The sequence below is a fragment of the Dama dama genome, chromosome 28 (genome assembly GCF_033118175.1).
Source record: "Dama dama isolate Ldn47 chromosome 28, ASM3311817v1, whole genome shotgun sequence".
In the NCBI taxonomy this organism is placed as follows: domain Eukaryota; kingdom Metazoa; phylum Chordata; class Mammalia; order Artiodactyla; family Cervidae; genus Dama; species Dama dama.
Genome location: NC_083708.1, coordinates 39,632,724 through 39,655,686, shown reverse-complemented (window position 1 = coordinate 39,655,686; position 22,963 = coordinate 39,632,724). Strand labels below are relative to the sequence as shown.

The following is a 22,963-nucleotide window of genomic DNA, read 5'->3' as shown; positions in this document are numbered from 1 at the left end:
GAATGTAAAAACAAAATGCAGTCCTCTAGCTTCATTTCTGAAGCACATTTTACCATATGCATACTTGGTTAGGGGTCCTAAATAAGACATGGTTTTCAAAGCCAAGGGTGGAAAGAGTGCTTTTTGATGGAGGGAAGTCAGACCAGGTGAGGAAATGCCTCCTGAGGGCCAGCAGGGTTTCTGGGACACGTGAGGGGCCATGAGGAAGGGAACTCACCTTCTTTAACATTTTTAAGTCCTAAGCCCTTCAAAATTAAGTGTGTAAGTGTTTTCATCCACACAACAGTGACGGCCAATATGCTAAGCTTCAGTGTGTGGCCGCTGAGTAACGTCACCTTGGAGGAAATCTGGTTCATTATTACCCAGTGCCAGTTCTGGCAAAACCATGCATCATCTGGGACAGCTGTTCTCGAGTTTTAGTGGGCAGTCAGAATCACAGATTCCTGAGCCCCACCCCAAGTTTCTGATTCTGGGATGGGGCCTGAGACTGCATTTTTTTTTTAACCAGCATCCTGTGAGATGCTTCCAATTTGCCTTGATTCATGGACCTAACATTCCAGGTTCCTATGCAATATTGCTCTTTACAGCATTGAACCTTGGTTCTAGCACCAGTCCCATCCACAACTGGGTATTGTTTTTGCTTTGGCTCCATCCCTTCATTCTCTCTGGAGTTATTTCTCCACTGATCTCCAGTAGCATATTGGGCACCTACTGACCTGGGAAGTTCATCTTTCAATGTCCTATCTTTTTGCCTTTTCATACTGTTCATGGGGTTCTCAAGGCAAGAACACTGAAGTGGTTTACCATTCCCTTCTCCAGTGGACCACATTCTGTCAGGCTATGGTTTTTCCTGTGGTCATGTATGGATGTGAGAGCTGGACTATAAAGAAAGCTGAGCGCCAAAGAATTGATGCTTTTGAATTGTGGTGTTGGAGAAGACTCTTGAGAGTCCATTGGACTGCAAGGAGATCCAACCAGTCCATCCTAAAGGAGATCAGTCCTGGGTGTTCATTGGAAGGACTGATGTTGAAGCTGAAACTCCAATACTTTGGCCACCTGATGCGGAGAGCTGACTCATTGGAAAAGACCCTGATGCTGGGAAAGATTGAGGGCAGGATGAGAAGGGGACAACAGGATGAGATGGTTGGATAGCATCACCGACTCGATGGACATGGGTATGGGTGGACTCCGGGAGTTGGTGATGGAGAGGGAGGCCTGGTGTGCTGCAGTTCATGGGGTTGCAAAGAGTCAGACGTGACTGAGCGACTGAACTGAACTGAACATGAGATGCTGCTGCTGCTGGTCTGGAGACCGCACTTGAAGAAATGCCAGTTAGGGGAACAGTGTTGCCTTTAGCTGCCAACATGTTCCATTCCTGGCTCCTGTCTCAGGAGGAGCTCACTTCCAGTTCCCCGCTTGTTCATGCTGGACTGTCAGTCAATGAGAGAGCCCCTGAGTCAGTACTCCCTGGAATGTTTACATTTATCAGGGGTCTCACATTTTATAGGACATAAAACTTGAAAAAGGAGAGGAAAAGTTTAACTGTGGATGTTTTAGTTAGCCTGGTAGGAGAAATGTAGGAGCAGACAGACTTTATCGGGAAGCTGAAGGTCATTACATGCCTCGTCTGGGTGTCTTCTACATTTAAGGAGCCCTCATCACCTGCCTCAAGATAGCGGGCTGGACCCGATGGTTTCTAGGACTTCCCAGCACTAAGATTTATGATGCTCCCTTTTTTGGAGGTAGGGGAAAGGCCTTCCTGAAGGTTCAGAAGCCATCCCTCAGAGTTGGCGTTACATTCTGCTGAAGCATAAGGCCAGCTCAGACTAACCTCATATGTGCTAAGAAGCACTATGTATAACATAAGACAGTGCTCTTTTTAAAAAAATATTTATGTATTTGGCTGTGCTGCATCTCAGTTGTAGCACACGGGACCTTTTAGTTGTGGTATGCAGGATCTTTAGTTGTAGCATGCAAACTCTTAGTTGCAGCACGTGGGGATCTAGTTCCCTGACCAGGAATCAAACCCAGGCCCCCTGCACTGGAGGTTCGAGGTCTTAGCCACTGGACCACCAGGGAAGTCCCATGACAGTAGGAGAACAAAAGACTGAAGAGGAAGAAGAGGTTAAGGTGGCAAGTATCCAGGAGATGAGGATCAGGTGGAGGTGGAGAAAACAAAGACAGGAGTTAAAGGGTATGTGGGAAGCAGCAGCAGTAATGACCTAGGAAGTCTCGTTCAGCCCCCGTGAGAAAAGCAGAAGAGAACACAAAACATCTTAACGTCAGCAACCCAGACTGACAAGGGTCAGAAACTGCAGAATGGAACCCACGCCAGTCTTCCCAGTATGGTGGGAATATGGAAGAGAATGGGTGCAAACCTCAAAGCATGAAATCATGGCTCTCTTGTAGGTGGAGAACATGGTATGATAGGCAGTTTAGGAAGTTTGATGATAAAAATTAAGAAAAACATTGTTTTACATTAGAATGCCCAACTGTCTGGGTTTGCCTCAGACCATCCCAGCTTAAATCAACCCTGTATATTCATTGGAAGGACTGATACTGAAGCTGAAGCCCCAGTACTTTGACCACCTGATGCAAAGAGCCAACTCATTGGAAAAGACCCTGATGGTGGCAATGATTGAGGGCAGAAGGAGAAGGGGACAACAGAGGATGAGATGGTTGGATGGCATCACCGACTCAATGGACCAAACAAACTCCAGGAGATAGTGAAGGAGAGGGAAGCCTGGTGGACTACAGTCCACAGGGTTCACAGAGTCAGACATCCCTTAGCAACTGAATAACAACAACAATCCCAGCTTTAGCAATTAAATTTGTGCATCCCAGGAAACCCCTCCAATCTAGGCAAACCAGAACCACTGGTCACCACAGCTGTTGTAATGATTAGAGTTAATATTTACAGAAGTCATTAGAATAGAGCCTGGCATATAATAAGCACCAGAGGTTAAGTGTTTGTTATATTTCTATTTGAATTACAATGAAAATGTACTGTGGCTGTGAAAATGGTATGAGACTTAAATGGTATTCGTGACTTTATCTTGCACTATTCATGTGACTGAGACAGTGATCTTGTAAAGCAACACAGTCTGCATGATAATCACAGGACATCCTCGTGCAGTCACACACAGGACAGTCAAAACTGCTCTCATCAGGAGAAATGCGATCTCATCAGCCACTGAGAGACGGGGTGTGGCAGGGAAACCAGGACTGGGACTCTACAAGACTGGGCCAGGAGATGTATCCATTCCAGTCTTCCCCGAACACGAGCTATAACAGAGCCAGGATGCCACCTTAGAATCCTTCAAATCACACGTTCCAGGCAGCACTACTAGTTAATTAGGGTTGGCACTCAAGAGGAAACCAATCTGCCATCTCTGGATAATCTCAGCCAGCCTTAGGGTCTGGGGTCCTCAAGGGGTACTGTTATCAGGGAGAGTGTGGAGAAGGAAGCTCCCATTTGGACATGGTTATCCTGTGGGAAGCTGATGCCTGCCCTCAGAGCTCCCTTGGAACCCCACATGCTCTCCTGCTGTATCTGTGGACACCACTGAAACCTTCCAGAATTCAAGCCTAAAAGAGTGCCAAGCCACAGTAACCTGAGTGCCAGGGTGTCACAGGAAGTAGGACTAAGTGATATGCAGGGAAAGGGGGGTAGTCATCAGCAAGAGTAAATAGCAGCATTGACAGTGTCAAACTTATCTTTATTGCTTGCCTTCCAAAAGAAAATCCTAGAAGTGTTTTACTTTTTCTTAATATCAGCTTGGTAAAATGAGTGAAACAATTTAGGAAAAGTGCATAATTTAGAGAAATAAAATCTAGTTGTATGAAAATTACTGCTTCAGTTTTTCCAAAGCAATGCATAGGTAAATAATTCAGGCAAAACTTTGCTCATTTCCCATACCCAAAATATCCTTTACCCTTTTTTTCTCTTGTAGATACTGATGCCATGCAAATTCTTGAACAGGAATTATTATAGGATCTTCAAATTTGGATGGGTAATTACTCTTCAGACTCTAGGTTTCAAAATAGAATATTATTTTAGAGTACATTCTCTTTTAAAGTAGAAAACATTCCCCCTGATTTTTATGGAGTCTTCAGGAAGTTTTACACAGTGTACACCCAAGTCACAAAGTCTGGCTTAGATGCCCCTTGCCAGCTCCCAGAGAGCCCTGTGCTTACCTCTATTAAGTCCCTCCCCAGGCCACTCTTATTTGTCTCTCATCTGAAAAGAATAAGCTCCTCGAGGGCAAAGACTATGTCTTAGTTTCCCACTGGCCTCAATATCTGGTACATAGTAGACCATCCACACATAGCAACTGCATAAACAAGTGAACAAATGAGTTTATGCCAACAGTTTTGTGATCTGCCATGTTCCTTTAGGAACAGTTTTTTCCCTAAACTAACTCTTACTACACACTCAGTGGAGCCATGGGTACTTTCAACTGAAAAAAAAAAAAGTTATTACTTTAATTCACTGACATGGAGAATAACCAAAAGATATGGTTGTGGTTATAGCCCCTGGGGAAAAGAGAAGTAAATATTAAATATGTTTTGGTCTAGATATTGAGCATGTATTGACTTAATCTATTTTGTTTTTTCTGTATGCATCAGAGAAAATTCTTTCTGGTTAACAATACCTGTTAAGTTTTTTTTTTAATGTTAATGCTCCTTTTAATGTTATAGTTTGTCTTCTTCTAAAGCAAGAGAAGGCAGTTGAGGCAATAATATTTAGGCAGCACTTTTCTGAGCAGGTCTGAGGAGTAAATGAACCAACAGGGAAAAGTGTCAGCTGCCTGCTTCTGTCAGTCTAAGGGGACACTGGCTTAGCACACTTCCTCAAGGGTGGATAGTCCTATGGGGAGAAAGCCAGAACATGAGTGTACCCTGCCTTGGGACCAGGTATAGCAGAAGAGGGCAACAGCAATCTGGCCATTGCCTTCCTAGACCACTGTACCCAACCAACAGCTGATGCGTCCTTTTTCTCAATTCTAGTGTCTGTGCTCTGAGGCAGTCATGCAAGATGACTGTTCTTTCTCACTGAGGGACCACCTGGTATAACTGATAAGCCCAAGAGTTTTCAAATTAAGCATACTTAATCATACTTTCTTCATAATTTGTTCCAGAATTGACTATATTATGTAATACTACTCTTTATAAATCTATCAGTTAATTAGGTATCAGAGATTGCCTGCAAGTGATCATGTTGGAAATATATTCAAGGATCCTTTATTAACACAGAGGTAACTGAATTTACACTGGTATGTTTTCATACTCATATAGAGCTACAGTAGGCAAAAGCTTAAGTGAAAAACAACATTATTAATATAATAAAGACATTGCTTTCTTGACTTAGTGTCCTCTCTGACAGGGGTTGGCAAGCTGATCAGCCAGCCAAATCTAGACCACTGCCTGTTTTTCTAAGACTTGAGAACTAAGAATAATTTTTAGATTTTTAAACAGTTAAAACAGAATCACTAGAAGAATCATTTCACATCATGTGAAATTATATACAAGTCTAATTTCACTGTCCAGAATAAAAGTCTTATTGGAAAACCACCATTCATTTACACACTTTCTGTGGCTGCTTTTGCACAAGGACAGAGTTGAGCAGTCATGACTGAGAGCCTGTGGCTCCAGAGGCCTAAACAATTTTATGTATGGACTTTACAGAAAAAGATCTGCCAACATCTTCTCTACAGTATGAAGAAAACGTGCTCCTTCAGATAAGGAGCTAAGAAAAAGCAAGAGAAAAAAATCCCTCCAACTCATTAAGTACAGTTGTGGGCCATATAACTTTGCTGATCCCATCAGCCCAGCTAACACAGACTATTTTCACAGACTTCTTATCACTTGTTCTCTTCATCTTAAGACTTCACCTACTTCACAAATTAGTCACTATTTCCTGATTTGATATAAACTCAAAACTGTAACTCCGTGGACTTGGAGCAGGCAAGAAGTTAGGAAATTCTTAAGATTTCTTCTATTTGGGAACATTTTGTGTGAAGTGATCCAGCTGGGTACTTTGGGAGATACAAACTTTAATAAGGCTTTGTCCTGTAGTCTAGTGTAGTTTTGAAGGAGAGACGCTTGACCTAATCTTATAACAGCATTTCTGGAGCAAACCCCAAAGACATGCTGAATTTTACATTTCAACATTTCACATACTTCTACATTTCTCCTGTGTTCAGGTTATAGGAGTGCTGCAGCATTGCAGACCTGGCCAAATTCTTTCAGTTACTTAAAGTGTTTTTCATTTTACAGTGTTCTGCATGTTTACAAAGAAATGTCTGGATTCTCCAGAGCACTTGGGGGTCATTTGTTAAGAAGTCCCTTAAGCAGCTAATTCGACTGGGATGTAGTGACTGCTATAGAAAATTTAAAGGAAAAAACAAAAAACAACTCCCCCCCGAATGAATAGCTTTCAAAAACCATTTGGGGAAGGAGTATGTAAAAAAAAAAATCAGCTAGTTATATGGTAATATTTTTTTAGATTAGAATATTTTTAATTTAGTATAAATATCTAGTAGTCAGATCTAATCAACTGTGTTTTCAGTGACATTCAATTAATGATAATGTTGCTTGTTAAGTATTTTATGAAGTTATATGGTAATATTTTTTCCACGGAGTTTCAAAAGCTATGATTTCAATTAAAAATTAATGTGGAATAAAATGTGTGTTAATGTATAGACAGGAATCACCTTTCATTCCCAGCAAGGTTCTGAACGATTCCTTCACTCGAATCTCCCGTTAAAGGCAGCCCTTCTCGAAGTGGAACTCCCGCCCAGACCGGCACTTGCTACCTGCACACTCCAATGCATTCGGACACAGCCATCCCCAGCCGGGACGACCCCTCCCTGAACCTCGACCCCCGCCACCAGGTGGTGCAAGACCTCCGGGAAGCGGGTAGCACTTGCGGTTTCTTCGCAGTTACCTCAGCGGCGCTCTTCGCGATCTGAAAGCTGGAGCTCTTGAAAAGCCCCACCACCTTCACCTGAAGCGGCTGCTCGGGTGGCGACCGCGAGATGCACGGGACCGACGGCTGCAGGCTTGCCATGCCTGCGCGCGGGGACTCCTCGGGTCACAAACACTGCGTGTCGCCAGGGCAACCATCGCGCGGCCCCGCCCCCGCCGCTCGCGGGGGAGAGGGGGCGGGGCGGTCGGCGAAGTCCCGGCCTTTCCTCAACTTTGCGCCTGTTGCTGTTGAGCCGGTAGAGAGGCTGGAGAGGACCCATAGGCGGCCGCCACCAGGGACGAGCTCCGGAGAAAAGGAACGCGGAGCCCACGTCCCGCGTGCCTTAGTCCGGCTCGCCGCTCCCTGGAACCTCCTCTGGGAGCCCCCACCTGCCCTCGCCTCTGGGATCTCTCTGCCCCCGCCCAGGGTCCTCCGTCGCGGCCGTTGCCTCTGGTCAGCACCAGTCTTCACCGCAGAGCGCCTTTCCGGGTTGGCGCGCCGCCAGATTGGGGCCCCGCCGGCCGGTTGCCTGGGTAACGCGGGAATCCGCCCCGAGGCGCGTGCACTTGAGCGCCGCGGCCTTCCGGGGAGCGCGGGAGCCGGGCGGCCACCTGTACGCAGTGCCCCGGGAGCAGCGCCCCCCGCCAGTGTTCCCGCCGCGGCCGTCGCTCTGGAGGCCGAACCGTCCCGCGCCGCCGAGTGTCCCCGCCATGAAGCCCAACTTCACCCTGCGACTGAGAGTCTTTAACCTCAACTGCTGGTGAGTGAGCCCCCCAACGCGGGTCTGGGGCCGCGTCCCGCCCGCACCCGCACTGCCAGAGGAAGGAGGCCTTCCTCACATCCGGGCCACGGCGCTCCCCTGCCCTAACAGCTTCGGGGTCCGGGGGGGCACCCCGCACCTCCACGGCCGGCCCCCGGCCCCAGCTCCGGTACTGCCCCGGAGCGCCGAGCGCCCGCAGCCGTCACCTCCCCCCTGCGCTTCTCGTCCTCAGGGGCATTCCCTACCTGAGCAAGCATCGCGCCGACCGCGTGAAGCGCCTGGGAGACTTTCTAAACATGGAGAGCTTCGACCTAGCTCTGCTGGAGGAGGTGGGGCCGTGCGGAACCGGGCTGCAGGGGGCAGCGAGGGTGGGGGCGCTCTCCCAGGGGGAAGGGCCGGGAAGGCATCTTTAACCCCTTTCCCCAGGTGTGGAGTGAACAGGACTTTCAGTACTTGAGACAGAAGCTGTTGCCCACCTACCCAGCTGCACACTACTTCAGGAGGTGAGCAGCCAACTGGCCTGGAAGCCTAGTTTCACACCTTGAGGTGCTTGGCCCTGCCGGCCCCTCCTCCCTATGTTGCCTGCACCCTGCTTCCTCTCCCCCAGCATCCTCTCCTCTGGGTGTGGAAGCAGGAGAAGGTGGAATGAGGAAGATCTAGCTCTACAACTCATCAGACTTACTAACCGGCCGTCCTATCACCCCACACAAACAACTAACACTTTGTGAGCTTCCATCAGCTGCAGAGAGAGAAAAAAATGTAGCCGCTAAGAGCTGGGAGACAAGGGAGGGGGAAAGACCTGGGTATTTCCCTGCCTGCTTTGTGACTGCTAACCGGGATTTGGCTTTCAGTGGCATCATTGGCAGCGGTCTCTGTGTCTTCTCCAAACACCCAATCCAGGAATTCACCCAGCATGTCTTCACCCTCAATGGCTACCCCTACATGGTGAGCCTGATCTAGAACTCTTCCACCACCCTCCCCCACCTCCACTAACACGTGGAGGTAACCTTCCTAGGACTGCAAGGGATGGGCAGAGAGAGGGGGGCAGTGCTCTGAGTTCTGTCCCACTCCTGCCTGCAGATCCATCACTGTGACTGGTTCTGTGGGAAGGCTGTGGGGCTGCTGGTACTCCATCTAAGTGGATTGGTGCTCAATGCCTACGTGACCCACGTGAGTGAAGCCCACAGTGCTTAGGGCTGGGAGAGGCAGCCTGGTCCTGGGAGGGAGACAGGGGACGCCTTTGGTGGAGTTGCCTTGGGGTGAGTTGTAGGGGCAGGATTCCTAAGGCCAGTAGGCAAAGTTCACACATATTTTACCAAGCACCATGCCAAATGACAGACAAACTTGATTTACACCTGCCCTTGGGACCTTGAGTCTCACCTGTTACTGTCTCCTCTATCTTGCGCAGCTCCATGCCGAGTACGATCGACAGAAGGACATTTACCTAGCACATCGTGTGGCCCAAGCTTGGGAACTGGCCCAGTTCATCCAGTGTGTGAGCCTGGGCTTAACAGGGAAAATAGGGTGGGATCCAGGGACTGAAGGGTGGCTGTAAGGTCCCACTTTTAGGGCAGAACTGATGAGGGAAGAATTCCTGCCTCACCATCTTGGTTCCTCCAGCCACACATCCAAGAAGGCTGATGTGGTTCTCTTGTGTGGGGACCTCAACTTGCACCCAAAGGACCTGGGCTGCCGCCTGCTGAAAGAGTGGACTGGGCTGCATGATGCCTATCTGGAGACCCGGGACTTCAAGGTGAGGACCTGTCTAATTATTTCTCCACCTGCACCCTCAGCATCTTTCCCTCCTCCTTCCCCTGCATCCTCACTCAAGCCCACTCTTCACTTAGGGTTCTGAAGAAGGATGTACAATGGTACCCAAGAACTGTTACGTCAAGCAACAGGAGCTGGGGCCATTTCCCTTGGGCATCCGCATCGATTATGTACTTTATAAGGTCAGGCCTCTCCCCGTCGCACCCTCCGTGTCTCTTCATCTCTCACCAGCCTGTGCTGATCCTTTGTCCAGCTGGTCTAGTCTTACATCACTGGCAGCTGGAGAATGGATAGCCAGGAACTGGTTCTCTGGAAACATACTTCCAAATAGAAGTTTCTCTTTGGCCCTTTTCCTAGGCAGTATCTGGGCTGTACATCTCCTGTAAGAATCTCAAAACTACTACAGGCCATGACCCTTACAGCGGGCCCCCCTTCTCTGATCATGAGGCCCTGATGGCTACTCTGTGTGTGAGACACAGCCCCCCGCAGCACAACCCCAGCCCTACCCATGGTGAGTCATCCACATCCTTTTCTTTGGCCCTTCCGCACCACAGGTACCCCCTCCACTCTGACCATTATTCTGCCTCCCCACTGTCCTGCCTTGTTGTAGGACCAGCAGAGAGCTCGCCGTTGACCAGTGTGCTAAGGGAGGCCTGGGCAGAAGTGGACCAGGGCATGGCTCAGGCTCGCTGGTGGGCCACCGTGGCTGGCTATGCAGTTGGGCTAGGGCTTCTTCTCCTGGCGTTGCTGTGTGCCCTGGCGGCCGGAGGATGGATCAGGGAAGCTGCTCTACTGCTCTGGACCCCCAATGTAGGACTGGTGCTGGGGGCAGGTGCCTTCCACCTCTTCCACATGCAGGAGGCCAAGAGCTTGTGTAAGACCCGGACCGAGCTTCAGCATGTGCTGGGAAGGGCAAGGGAGGCCCAGGACCTGGGCCCAGAGTCCCAGCCAGCCCTGCTTCTAGGGCAGCAGGAGGGAGACAGAGCTGAGGAACAATAAAGCTTGACACTTTTGTGGCTCGGCTTATTTCCTTGTAGAGGCAGTGACTGGGGCCAGGGGTCAGTGTGACTGTCACAGTGTAGACCTTTGGGCTCCCACCTGTCCGCCCTCCCTGCTCAGTCCCCGCCTCACACCTGCGGCTAGCCAGAAGTCCTGTTTATGTCAGAAACTTTATTGTAAACACTGAGGCCCTCTCCCAGGCAGCCCAGATGAACATAGGATGATGCTGTCGTGGGGTAAGGCGGTCTTCGTGGCAGATAGGTCAGGCGTCTTCTAGCACTGGACCCCAGGCTCTGAGGCCAGCTCACTGAGCCTGCGCTCCTCCTGGAGGCGGATGAGGGCATCTCGCTGGTTCACCACATCCAGTAGCTTCCTCAGGACCTGGTCCTCAGCCTGCCGATCGGCAGCTGTCTTTAGGGTTTCTGGAGGGAGGAGATGAAACTTAGAGGACAGAGGATGCGGCAGAGAGGCACAAGAGGCACAGGCCTGGCCTGTGTGACTTCTACAGCCCCTGCTGTTTCCCTCCCTGTGAGATTGGCTTATCAACACTAATGGTTTTCTAGTATTGTTTAGCTGCAACATCATTCTTAAAGGAAATCTGGTGTAAAAGCTCAGTTGTGCGCTCTGACTGAAGGTGCAGAGTAGGGGCTTGGAGCCCCATCCTCTGGCGTCCTTCAGTTCAAGAGGCAGTTCAGGAGGCATTTCAGCCTCAGAGGTACTCAGACTGGAGGACTGTTGCTGGGCAGTATCTGCAGTCACGAGGCTTGTGCAAATACCAGCCTCTCCCTACATCCTGCCTACCTTCCCGGTTCATGTAGGTTCGCAGCTCTTGGTCCAGCTGCCACTGTTTCTCCTCCAAATTCAGCTCCTGCACTCTGGAGGGCAGGAATAGAAAAAGCACAGATGCCTAGGGTGAGCAAAGACCTGGCTGGGGCCTGCCTGACTCAATGCCACTGTCCCCCACTCCCCAGCCCTGACACCCTTTACGTGATCATGAGCTCAGCCTCCTCGGCCACCAGGCTGTTTTTCTTCTGAACGAGCTGTAGCAGCTGTTCCACCCATAATGCCTTTTGCTTTTCGGGGGAACCTGATAAGGAAGAAAGGGGGCCAGTCAGGCCTCCAGCCAGGATCATAGGAGTCATGGCATAAGGAATAGAGCCTGCTGTGAGCCAGACCTAGCAGTTTGGGGGTTGCTGGGGGCAGAACACAGCGCCAGGAGGCAGAGGTCTCTTAGTTTATCCCTCCCCTGTCTTCACTCACTGCTCTGGCTCCTCAAAGCCAGCTCCAGTTCTGTGCCCCTGGCCTCCAGCTCCCTTAGAGCAGCCTCGATCTCATTTAGTCGCCGCTGGATGGCCTGAGGAGTACAAGACAGGGAGCCCAGGAGTCTGGTGATTGCTCAAGAACAGAGTCCCAGAGGAGCTCTGATCCCCAGTCTAAGGATTCTGACCCCCTCAGAACCCCTGGGAACCCTGAGGCCGCACCTGAGCCTTACAGAACCGCTTCATCTCCTCCTCCTTGGCCCGGCGCAGCAGAGTCCGACGCCATGTTGGATAATTGTCCATGGTGCCTGAGTTCTTAGCCAGGTTCCTCAGAAACTGTGACAGAGTCAGATGGATAGGGGTTAGGGAAGCTCCATTTAAGAAGGACCAGAAAGACCCTAGGCTGGAAGTGGGGTAAGTTCTGATAGAAAAGGTAGAGGCTTAGAGACATGAAAGAGTCAGGCCAGGTGAGAAGGCATTTGGAGACATTTGGGCTCAGAAGAGGCTGGGTGCTGTGGGTTTCTCCTGGGTGAGGGGAGGCGTGTGTTTAGTGGGTGTGTGCTGGCTTGGGCAGAATAGGTGGCCAGGTTCCTCCCGCTCACCTGTTCCATGTCTGAGTCCAAAGGCACATCTTCCTCTTCCTCTGTTTCCTCTTCACTGGAGGAGGAACTCTCTTCTTCCCCCTTTTCCATGGCCTCAAGAACTGAGTAGGACGTGAACATGGGCTGGAACCCCCATGACCTCCCTCCCCATGCCCCATATCCCTGTCTAAGAATCCAAAAACCACCCACCCCATCCCCATCCTGAGCCAGCAGCTACCCTGAGGGCTCTGGACTGGCATTCCCCAGCCCTTGAAGCTTGCTTCCAGGGCTTGGCGGGCCAAGGCAGAGCAGCTTCGGGGGGGCTTCGGTGGAGGCTCCATTTCCGGGTCAGGGGTGAGATGAAGGGAGGATAAACGCTGGCGTTCTGGGCTGGAGAGGCGGATCAGTCGACGGGTGGGCTGGCTGGGGCCTGGGACAGGACTGGTCCCTTGGTGGAGGGTCATGGGAGTCGCAGGGCCTGATGGCATGTTATTCTCACTCGGCATGGGAAGGTCCTAGAAAAGCCACCAAATGTTCTGGTCAGTGACCTGCCCAGAGTGGGCCGAGGCTGCCCCTTGAGACAGATGTGGGCCCTGGCATTCATCCGTTTGTGCCATTTGCTGAACAGTATCAGGCAGTGTTCTGGATACTTGAAATACATCAGTAAGTAAAACAGGACAAAGATCTCTGCCATTGTGGAGTTTACACTCTAGTAGAGGACATTCAGTTTTCCCCCATGCACTCTGCTGGGCCGGGGGAGCCCTTTCCTCCTCACCCCGCCACCACACACTTCCACAGCTTTTACCTGACTCTCAGGACCTCTTTCGCTGCCATCTTCTTTGTGGCCTGTCTGAGGCAGATGCTGGAGGCAGTAGAAATATCCTGGGAAGGTGGGAGAGGGAAAGAGGCATCAGATGTAGGCAGACCAAGGATCAGATACTCAGTCTATCAAGGAAGGTGGAGGTGACAAGACTGCATTTGCTGGTGAATTTCTACCAGCCTCCTGGTTTCTCAGAACCCCACATTTGGGGCTTTGGAGGGGACAGAGAAGAATGAGCTTGGGAGAAGAAAGCGTAATTTTCAGCTTGTTTTTCTACCTCATGCCCAGCATCCCAGTTCCTCTCCACTTTCAAGCTCCTGACCCTGACTAGTAGGGCCAAACGCAAAGTCCCTGTGAATGCCTCCCAGGCCCACTCACCATCTCCTGGGTGCTGCTTATAGCCACCTGGCCATAACGTGGCCTCACAGATATGACAGCGGAAGCAGCTCCGGTGGAAGAAACGGCCATCAGCACAGAGGCGTTCCACGATATAGAGCCGTTGCCCACAAATTGCACAGAGATCCTCAGCACTGGCCTGCAGTGACCCCCAGATCCCAGGTCAGCTGGAGTCAAAGCCAAGGTCTGCCCCTCCCCTGAAACACACCTCCCTGCCCTTCCCAGGCCTTCGCCTGCAGACAGAGCCCCTGTGCTCACGTCCTGCTGCTGGGATGGCGGTGTCATTGGTTCATCAGGCTCTGGGACAGGTGGCTCCTCAGTACTTGGGGTCTCAGCCTCCACCTGAAAAAGTAAGTGCTCAGGCCGAGAGCTAGAGGGACAGGGTCATGTGTGCAGGTGAAAGAACTGGAAGGGAAAGCGTGAGACTGGATGGGGGGTTGGGTACAGGAGCTTGGGTAGCAAGCAAGACCTGGGAAGGGACTGTCCTTCCTCAGGGAAGGGACTGTCCAGCCCCTGCATGCATTTACCTCCAGGCGAGGCTTCTTGCCACCAGCATCCTCCCCATTTTCCTGCAACAAGTCCTACATTGTAAGTATGGGCTCTGAGCCCCCACTTCTCCTTTCCCCCCATTCTGGATGTCGTCCTCTTCACCTCAGGGACCCCCACAAGAACCCCACTGCCCAGCCCAACTCCACCCAAACTCTCCACCTGAGTCCGTGTCCGTTGCAGGGTCCTCTGCAGTTTGCCAAGGAATAGTACAGCGCTGGCAGTGCCTGGGGAGCCTTGGCTGACCGAGCCTGTGAGGAGAGTCGTGGAGATGAGGGGTGATACTATATCCCCCGAAGAGAGAGCTATAAGCCAGCCCAGAGGATAAAGGATAGCTCTCCCAGGACGTCCCTGATAGGGCGCTCTCCCTTGCTGTGTTCTGTCCCCCTCTCTCACACACACACCCTTGTCGTCCCACCCTAGTCTCCCAGCTCACCCGGGTTGTGTGGTATGCTCTTGAAGGCACTATGGAAGTGGCTGAGGTAGGCAATGAGGCCCAGTGGGTCACTCCCTGCCACCATCGCCTGTGCAGACAACACTGGTGTGATGCCCAGCTCATGCTCTGCCATCTTCAGCGCCCAAGAAGTAGTTTCCAGAGCGCCCATTCCCTGGAGGTCGGAGGGTTCCCTATGGGGCAGCAGGGAGAAAGTTCAGTGGGAGACCAGAACTTGATCCCACAGAAAGGGGAGACAGCAGCAGGGGAGGAAGAGCGGGAAAGGGAGGCGAGGGCAGGAAGGGTTTTTATTTGCTGCACACCCACCACCACCCACCCAATGCCAATGGCTTCTGGCTTTGGGGGGCCTCCAGCACTCAGAACTCTCCCTATTGAATGCATGCTCATGGGCAGAGGGGCAGGAGTATGATCTCCAGGGAGGTGAAGTGACTAGAGCAGGATTATTAGCAAGCGATGGTGCTGGGATGTAGTGGCCGTGCCACCTCCTACATGGCAATCCCCTGCCATTCCACACTGGAGGGGGAGGCGCAGAGGCATGGGAGAGAGGGAGGGTCCATCAGGGACCCCCAAGCCCAATCCCCGACTCACAGGAGGGCGGGCCGTAGCCGGTGCACCAGGGCGCACAGAGCCAGCCCGTCAGCCCAGGAGGAAGACAGGTCAGTGACGTGGACACCTGGGTACCCAGCCGTCTGCTCCTGGCACCAGCGCAGCAGTTCCTCCTGGGAGCCCGCCGCCCCTAGGAAGAGAAGGTTGCACTTGTACCCAGGGCACCCCAGCCCACAGAGAGAGCCCAGCTGCTGGCTGCGGGGTCTGCTTGGGAGCCAGAAGCAGGGACCTACCCCGACTGAGCCCCAGCCTAACAATGTGAGCAGCACCTCCTTCATCCCCATTTTCTCACTTGAAAAAAAAATCTGGGGGAATAAAGTGAAATCACTGCTAGCTACAGAAAGGCCAGCAGGCTGTGAACTGAGGGGCAAGGGAAGCCCAGAGGCTAAAAGGAGAGGCAGGTTTGGGGTCTGCCAGATGGGAAGGGGCAGGATAGCTGGGAACAGCGTGGCACGGCTGCCATCCAGTGTTCCAGCGGTGGTTAAAGTGCTGAGTACTCCACACTGGCTGCTAAACGGCTGCTGCCAAGCGCCCGCTGCCCTGTGCTCTCCAGGACGCCCCCCAATCTCCCCCCCCCCCCCCCGCAACCCAGCAGGGCTCCAGCACCCTGCTCCCTGCCGCCAGCGGCTGCAACTGCTGTCGGTGCTTACACATCACTGTTCGATCAGTGTTTTAGACGTGGCCCTGGAGGAGGCCTGCTCACCAGTGGCTGGCTTTCCAGAGTCTGTCTTGTCACTCATCTTCTTTACAGGCTCCTTGGCCTCCACGTCGTACAGGTCTCGTACCTACGGCAGCCCCTTTCAGGTCTCCAGGCGGGCTGACCACACACCCGCTCAGCCCATGGGGGAGGGCGGCCTGGGTGGGGCTCACCCAGAAGGACAGTGACTGCGTGGACCAGGAGGCAAGGCCTGACCTGGGGTAGGACAGCTGCCCTGGGAAGGCTTGGGGTGGAGGGTGATGCCAGGAGTTCTGACCTGGTTGGGGGTCACAGCCCGGAGGTTCAGGTTAGGGTAGCGGGTGGCGGGGTCCAGCCCATACTGCGCCACATTGCGATGCATGTTCTCTGGGGATGTCTGCGACAGGAGCTGGTACAAGCTCTCCCTGGGGGGATGAGGGTGAGGGGCGGGCACGAGCAGGAGGGCACCGTTAGTGCTCACCCCTCAACAGCCACTGGGCCTTTACCACTCTCCTTTATCCACTCCCCCATCTACTCACCCAGTATCTCCTAACCTACTCCTGAGTCTTGTCCCACATCTAGCCGTGCCCTGCCCCACCCCCCAACTCAGGTCTCACCGCTCTGCCAACACCTCTAGGGGCCCAGCACCCTCTGCCCACCGCTTCACCATCCAGGCGGCATCAAAGGCTGCCAGAAAGCCCCGGGCCACTCCAGTGCCCAGGGGCCAGAAGGGCTGCAGGGTCAGAAGAACAAGAAACAGCTCAGTGAGAGTCCAACAGAGGGCCCACCCCAACAGGGTTGCCCAAGCCCACATGCCCCTGGGGCCAGAGCAGGGGGGCCCCCTGACACCACCAAGCCACCCTCAAGCTCCTCTTTACAACAGTAAACCTTTTATTACCCTCCCCTTCCCATGAGGCCGCTTCTTCCCCCAACCAGGGAATCCCCATGCCTCCTTATGCGGAACCCAGAGAGGCACTCCCCAATCAGGGAACACGGAGCCCTCACCTCCACCAGGCAGTCCCCGACCAGCCCCAGCAGCAGGCGGGTGCCGTGCCTCTCCTGCACCCTAGCAGAGCTCTCTGCCCGCATCATGCTTGTGAAGTCAAAGGCAGAGACATCTGGCCGCCCGCGGGCGTCCTGGGCAAACTCCAGCTTCCCAAGCTTGCCATGGGTGGCGAAGTCGGCAGCTGCCCGAGCGAAGCGCTGCAAAGCCTCGGGCACCACGTTGGCACTGCCCAGCAGTCGTTCAGTATCGGGCCAGTCCTGCGTGGCCAACAGATCAGAACCATCAGTGTCCCGTTCCCTCAGGTATAGCAGGTACACATCCTGAGGCCCCAGAAACAGGCTTCCCCAGATTACACAGCAGTTGGAGGCTGAGCTGGGACTAGATTTTGAACATCCTGCCTCCCAGGCCCAGCATCATTACATGTGTTCAACTAGTTCATTCAGTAAATACCTTCAGGGTGCTTACTACATAGCAGGCACCATTCTAAGCTCTGGGAATCATCAGCAAGGAAGAGACAGACAAAACCCCTCCTGGAGCTTAGTCCTCATGGAGTGCAGTGCTGTGACTGGTATATGGTGTTGAGCCCAGAACAGGATTCACGTGGCCATGTAAGTCTCAGAGAAGAGCTTATTGAGGTAGAGACAGTGCCACTGCAGACAGGACGGACTCCCTCCACACCCAGGGGAGACCACGTCCAGGCCTGGACCCTACCTCCAGGGCCCACCATTCAGTCCCTCCCTGCCTGGGCCCGGGCCCCACCTGACGCAGCACTCCCAGCCGTAGCAGGCACTGCTTCTTGGCTGTCATCACGAAGTAGTGGGTGTCATCCTTGTAGTACACGATATTCTCCAGATCTATGCCTGCGGGGTTAGGGCAGGGCGCACAGGATGTGTCTCCTCTCATTATGTGTCACTTCTCCAAATACCCGAGACGTGCCTGACCTCTGAGCTGGGATCATAGCTTAGCCTGCAGTGGGTCCTCCCTGCACAGGGACCCATGAGTTCTGGTGGCACCATGGACCATCCATCTCGGGCCCAGCAGATGGAGGAGCAAAGAGAGAAACAAGTGGAGTGGCAGCGGGGAGACGTGTACCACATGGTCACAGGCTTGCAGAGGACGGCCTGGCTTCTCCAAATGAGATGCCTTTACTCCAAAGGGCGTGGTAGTGTGAAGCCAAAGAAAACCCAGAACACCTTCTGGAAGTACCGCTTGCACTTTGAATTTATGTCACTTTTATATTAAAGCCTATGTACAGAAGCACAAAACAAAGCCCATGCATTTGGCAAGAGATTTCTAAGGCTTGTCAGGCTGGGTGGCCAAGTGCGGTTATGCCTGCTGACTCCCTGAGGGCTCAGGTTCTTTGCTGCCAGGACCACAAAGATGGACAAGTGTGGGATTCTTTGGACTGCAGACAGGTCTGAGAGGGAGAGTCGGGAGCTAGGCCACAGTCAGGCACTCGGAAGCGAAACCCTGTGAGGAAGGGCCCTGACCTGTAGCTTTGAGCAGGCTCTGGAAGAAGCTCTGGTTGTAGATCCTGGCCACACCACTGATCTCGGGCACCTGTGTCTCTTCCACGGTGCGCCTGTTCACAAAGTTAGCCGTGATGCCAATTGCCAGTTTGCCGCGCATTTCTCGCACTGTGAAGCCTAGAGATGGGGACAGGTGGGTAGTGGCCGGAGGATGAGGGGTGTAACAGCCTAGAAAGGCCCAGGAGGAGCTCAAGACACTGGCTTCTTCAAGGGAAGGGATCACTCACCTTCAGGGACGAATTTACCTCCAGCTGCAGAGATGAGGACATCAAATTCATACTTGGCCAGTTGGGCTGGGGGGCTGGGCTGGAGCTGGGCGCGCCAACCACTCCCTGAGGCAGAAGATGTGAGTGGCACAAAGATATAGAAAACTGAAGCGGTGTCTATATTCCCAGGACAATCCAATGAAATAAATAAACATTTAAAGGGTTTTGTGGTTTACAAAGCAGTGACACACTATCAAATGACACCTTCACAACAGCCATGGAAAGCAGGTGAGGAAAGAAACAGTTCACATTTTACAGAAGTCCAAAATGAGGCTCAGAGGGGTTTGCAAAAGGCCAGGCTGTGAGAAAGGGAGACTCAGCTGACTCCCAAACCCACCCTTTTTCTTTTGCAAGGCCAGGGTATCCTTGGTACATGGGGGTTCTCAAGAGCAGAAAAGTACTTACCCTTTTGGGGAGGAGGCTGCAGGCCAGTGAAAGCGATGCCCCAGTGGATTTCCACCCCCAGCAGTAACGCCACTTTCAACAAGAGGAGCTGCAGTTGCCGGATGCCTGGAAGGGAGAGGACATTAGCAACAAGGACCCCAGGATCCTACAGCCTCCCCAAACACCAATGTATACCTGGTCCGGGCTGGAGAAGGTCTTAGAGCTCACTCAGTCCAACTGCCCGTTTTACAGGTGAGGGACCTGAGTCCTGAAAGCCATCTGACTGCAGTGAATCTTGACCACCCTGCCTCTGGGCTGGCCCAGCAGCCCCCCACCCCCACCGACTGGCCTGTCTCTAGGCCCAGGCTCATTCGCCCCTCCAGGCCACCACACGGTGCTCACTGATGTGGTCCAGGGAGCCTGTGCAGAAGCGCCCATAGAACTTCTTGGCGCCGAGTGCCCGAAGGTCGTGGATGGTGAAGGGCCAGAGGTGGAGCACGTTGTGGCGAGAGAACTTGGTGCGCTTTTCCACCAGCACCACTCGGGCCCCCAGCATCGCCAGCTCCACAGCAGCCCGCAGACCACAGGGTCCCGCACCCACCACCAGGCACTGCGAACACACAATGCAGCACAGGCCTGGCGTGGGCCCCCTCCTCTGACTCCGCCCACTCTCCAAGCCCCACCCCCGGCACCGTTGACGCGACACACCTTAGTGGCGGTGCAGGCCCGGCCCTGCTGGTAGACCGGCTGGCTCGCTCTCTTGTCCAGCTTGGCCCACAGCGACTTGGCACTCCAGTAGTTTAGCTGGGCCTTTATCTTGTGGTACTGGGAGAGCCCCCCACCAGGCTCCAGCCCCAGGGCCCCACATAGCCCTTGGAAGCTGCTCAACACATCCTGGCACAGCTGGGCCTGCAAGAAGCTCTCAAAGTGGGCATGCGCTGGGTTGGTGGAGGTGGGTGAGGCCATGGAGACCCCTGGGGGGGGATCCTGAGGAGGGGCAGAGGCGTGTGGTTGCTGCAAAGAAGAAAGGAAAAGATTGCAAGAGGCTGGAGAAAGGAGGAAGGGAAAAGGAAGAGGAGAAGAAGGCAGTGTGGTATCCCCAGGGAGCTCCGGGTCCTACCCAGATGGGCTCCTCGCCTCTCTGCCAGCTGCTCCACAGACAGCCACAATCCGTTCCACTTCAAGTGAAATCTGCCAAGTTTGGAAATGAAAAATCAGCAGTCCTGAGCCCAGGGGGCCTGCAGAAAGCTAGGGAGCCTCCAGCTCAGCCTTCTCAACCAGGCATCTCCAGGCCCTACTCCATCCCTGGGGGACAGGAATTCTTACCCGGCCTTCAGCGAGGCCCTGCAAGCAAGCTGGGGGAATTTCTCAGACATGAAGAAGGCAGGGTGTCAGAGAAATGGGCTTACCTTGCAGTAAAGGCAGGGACAGATCTAACATCTGCAACCCCAGCTGCCAGGCACACATCCTGTCCCGTCTCACCCCATGCTTCGCCGTGCCTGGCAGCCCTCAACGGACTCAGTGTGCTGTTGGGTGTGGTGTCTTATGCCAGGGGCAAAGTTTTCCTCCTTAGCACTTGCCATCGCCTCTTGAAGGGGAGGGGAGGTGGTGGTGGTGGTGGTGGTGGTGGTTTAGTCGCCAAGTCATGTCCGGGACCCCATGGACAGTGGCCCACCAGGCTCCTCTGTCCATGGGATTCTCCAGGCAGGAACACTGGAGTGGCTTGCCATTTCCTTCTCCAGGGGGATCTTCCCGACCCAGGGATCTAACCTGGGTCTCCTGCATTGTAGTCAGATTCTTTACCAACTGAGCCTCGAGGGAAGCCCCTTCTCTAACTACACAGGATCCACTTTCCCACCACCAAACTACCTTAAAAGACAGCCCCAGGATGTTGCATCTGTCTGGTGACAAACAACTGGGTCTATTTCTGACTCACTGTGGTCAAAATACTTCCCCTGTGACTTACTACTAATCCAGCGGGCCACAAGACTGTTGGGGGATTGTGGGGGACCACAGGGCAGCAGGATTCGCTCCGCCCAGCTTTTCTCACTCCCATAGACACCCCACCCCATCCCTGCTCGCTCTTTCAGGAATCTCCCCAGACAAGGCCTCTCTTTGTCCCCTCTCCCTCGCTCGGGCACCCACGCAACTTGAGGGGTGGCAGAGCTTTCTCACGTTGGGACCAGGAGGAATCAGAGGGTACAGGGATGTGGTTGCCCACGGGGGAGTTAAGGACGGTGGTGGCGTAGACGGGGGAAGACCCTTGAGCTGATCCCCCTGACCCCAATCAGTCGCCTCCCCGCTCCCAGCCCGGAGCGCAGGAGGCCAGGCCCAGGCAGGAGATTAAAATCACCGCCATAGGTCACCTGGAGAGGTGGACTAAAAGTCTGTAAGGCCAAAGGTCTCTCTTGCAAGGTGGAAAGGAGGAAGACTTCAGCGAAGTGGGGAAAGGGGCGACCCAATCTGGAAACACCAGGACAAAGAATGTGCGAGCGGTAGGGCGGTCCAGAAGGATGGAGGCAGCTGGACCACTGGCAGCGGGCGGTTGGGAGTACTCAGACTCTGGACCGTAAAGTTTGGGAAGGGCTGGGCAGGACGGAGGCGCGGAGAGATGGTGCCTGACGGGCCAGGCGGGATTCACTAGGGCCTCGAGCCACATTTCCCAGGAGGCGCGTCCCTACCCCCACCCCGGGACCCCGCGGGCCGGGAGGCGCACATTTGGCCCAGCTGGACAACTTACCCGGGGGCTTGGGAGCCCGTAGGGGTCTCTTCCTGCCAGGCGGGCGTCCCAGTCCGGGCGGGTTGGAAGGCGGGGACAGAGGAAGGGGGTGGAGGAGGAGGAGGAAGGGGGGTGGAGGAGGCAGAGGAGGCGCGGACCAAAACCACGGATTGAGGGCTGCGGGCCGGTGCGCCCGGCCGGGGAGCCTAGCTGGGCGTGGGCTTCGGCCAAGCAGGCTCGGCCGGCAGAGACTTTATTGGAGCCTTATTAGCATCTCATTAGCCGGCGTTTCCCAGCTAGCCAAGGGCCCGCCCACAGCTGTAGGGTGGTGCCTGAGGGCGTGGCGCCGCAGACGCAGTGTTCCGGCTACGGGCCGGAGACCCCCGCCCATCCTAGACCGGTCGCTTAAGCCGAGGGTCGGAGGTTCCGGGGGCCCGGCAGTACACTAGCGGCCTCCGGCTCCGTTCCGGAGCCTGCGCCTAAAAGCTTGTCCTTCCCAGGCGGGCGAGGCAACCCGCCCTTGCGCAGTACCTACTGAGCTGCCGCCTCCGAGCCCTGGGCGGAGAAGGAGCACGCACTGAGCAAGAAGTTTGCAGAAGCTGTTGGGTAGCCCCGAAGCATCTGCGTCCTTTTCACCTCTCCTACGAGGAGATTCACGGCCCGGGTACTCCACGATGGATCCAAGCTCGGTGTCCACCTACCCTGCCACCAGTCTGCACCTAGACCCGGGCTGAGGGCATCCGGCACGGACGCAAAGTCCTGGAAACTCGGCAATCTGCAGCTTCCACAGCGGCAGAAGTGAGAGAGCAAGAAGGTCTTGGGGTGGGGCTGGTGGTGTTGGACCACTACTAAGACAGGCGGAAGTGAGAAGGATGTAAATGAGAGGCTGGTTCCCCAATATTCAAGAATGCCTGGGAGAAAGGACCCACAGAACTGTTTGGTACCAACTTCCTCATATTCCCAATGAGGAAACAGCTGAATGTGAAGGCACTCTTCTAAGGTCATTCAACTAGTTAATATTAATAAAACATCAGTTTTCCTTTATTAAACGTCTACTATGAATATTAATCTCAATGATCACAAATGTCCCGTTTTACTGAAAAGGAAACTGAGGGTCACCCATGGCAAAGTTACACAGCAGGTGGCAGAGCTGGTATGGGCCCCAGGTCTATCTAACACCACACCAGTGTTGATCTAATGTGACAAATGAAAGGCTGGCATC

The 22,963-nt window shown here is 53.6% G+C and overlaps 3 protein-coding genes across 13 annotated transcripts in view; 1 reads left to right on the top strand and 2 right to left on the bottom strand.

The window, feature by feature from the left end:
* PPIL6 (peptidylprolyl isomerase like 6) overlaps positions 1-7,139 on the bottom strand; it is a 41,358-nt gene extending 34,219 nt beyond the window's left edge. For 6 of the 8 annotated variants that reach the window (XR_009690927.1, XM_061131494.1, XM_061131489.1 and 3 more), the window contains exons 1-2: positions 6,950-7,082; positions 3,936-4,031 (exon numbers count right to left, since the gene is read on the bottom strand). Coding sequence is in view for 7 of the 8 variants with exons in the window: in XM_061131494.1 (XP_060987477.1) it covers positions 3,936-4,031; positions 6,950-7,072 (219 nt within the window). In the remaining variant the exon portion in view is untranslated. Of the gene's footprint in view, positions 1-3,935; positions 4,032-6,949 lie in introns of all 8 variants that reach the window. The other 2 variants (XM_061131491.1, XM_061131492.1) reach the window with 2 other exon arrangements.
* Positions 7,140-7,362: 223 nt separating this feature from the next.
* Positions 7,363-10,508, top strand: SMPD2 (sphingomyelin phosphodiesterase 2). 2 transcript variants are annotated; one of them, XM_061131486.1, is made up of 10 exons: positions 7,363-7,730; positions 7,963-8,059; positions 8,157-8,233; positions 8,582-8,675; positions 8,811-8,900; positions 9,139-9,221; positions 9,351-9,483; positions 9,578-9,682; positions 9,858-10,011; positions 10,111-10,508. In XM_061131486.1, exons 1-10 carry the CDS (start codon positions 7,681-7,683, stop codon positions 10,497-10,499), a joined length of 1,272 nt encoding a protein of 423 aa, XP_060987469.1. In that variant the 5' UTR covers positions 7,363-7,680; the 3' UTR covers positions 10,500-10,508. The 2 variants fall into 2 exon arrangements, with proteins under 2 accessions (XP_060987469.1, XP_060987471.1); XM_061131488.1 differs by having other exon boundaries at positions 9,139-9,225; positions 9,412-9,483.
* Positions 10,509-10,650: 142 nt separating this feature from the next.
* Positions 10,651-22,561, bottom strand: MICAL1 (microtubule associated monooxygenase, calponin and LIM domain containing 1). 3 transcript variants are annotated; one of them, XM_061131847.1, is made up of 26 exons: positions 22,443-22,561; positions 20,143-20,213; positions 19,731-20,036; positions 19,425-19,632; positions 19,044-19,148; positions 18,600-18,704; positions 18,334-18,489; positions 17,603-17,703; positions 16,843-17,100; positions 16,455-16,570; positions 16,136-16,262; positions 15,865-15,946; positions 15,144-15,291; positions 14,538-14,728; positions 14,264-14,352; positions 14,083-14,124; positions 13,814-13,897; positions 13,538-13,694; positions 13,145-13,221; positions 12,578-12,854; positions 12,361-12,461; positions 11,981-12,094; positions 11,760-11,853; positions 11,487-11,586; positions 11,301-11,374; positions 10,651-10,921 (listed from the first exon to the last, which is right to left on the bottom strand). In XM_061131847.1, the coding sequence occupies exons 3-26, from the start codon at positions 19,986-19,988 to the stop codon at positions 10,773-10,775; spliced, it is 3,213 nt and encodes a 1,070-aa protein (XP_060987830.1). In that variant the 5' UTR covers positions 19,989-20,036; positions 20,143-20,213; positions 22,443-22,561; the 3' UTR covers positions 10,651-10,772. The 3 variants fall into 3 exon arrangements, with proteins under 3 accessions (XP_060987830.1, XP_060987831.1, XP_060987829.1); XM_061131848.1 differs by lacking the exon at positions 22,443-22,561 and adding an exon at positions 22,277-22,373; XM_061131846.1 differs by lacking the exon at positions 22,443-22,561 and adding an exon at positions 21,763-22,175.
* Between the last annotated feature and the right edge of the window lie 402 nt (positions 22,562-22,963).

Excerpts from the sequence above, each read along its gene's own strand:
- SMPD2 (XM_061131486.1), top strand. The coding sequence starts at position 7,681 with ATGAAGCCCAACTTCACCCTGCGACTGAGAGTCTTTAACCTCAACTGC. Across the intron at positions 7,731-7,962 it reads GTCTTTAACCTCAACTGCTG|GGGCATTCCCTACCTGAGCA; the intron begins GTGAGTGAGCCC and ends TCTCGTCCTCAG. Across the intron at positions 9,222-9,350 it reads GAACTGGCCCAGTTCATCCA|CCACACATCCAAGAAGGCTG; the intron begins GTGTGTGAGCCT and ends TGGTTCCTCCAG.
- MICAL1 (XM_061131847.1), bottom strand. The coding sequence starts at position 19,988 with ATGGCCTCACCCACCTCCACCAACCCAGCGCATGCCCACTTTGAGAGC. Across the intron at positions 15,947-16,135 it reads GGGCTGTGACCCCCAACCAG|GTACGAGACCTGTACGACGT; the intron begins GTCAGAACTCCT and ends GGGCTGCCGTAG. Across the intron at positions 11,854-11,980 it reads AGCGGTTCTGTAAGGCTCAG|GCCATCCAGCGGCGACTAAA; the intron begins GTGCGGCCTCAG and ends TGTACTCCTCAG.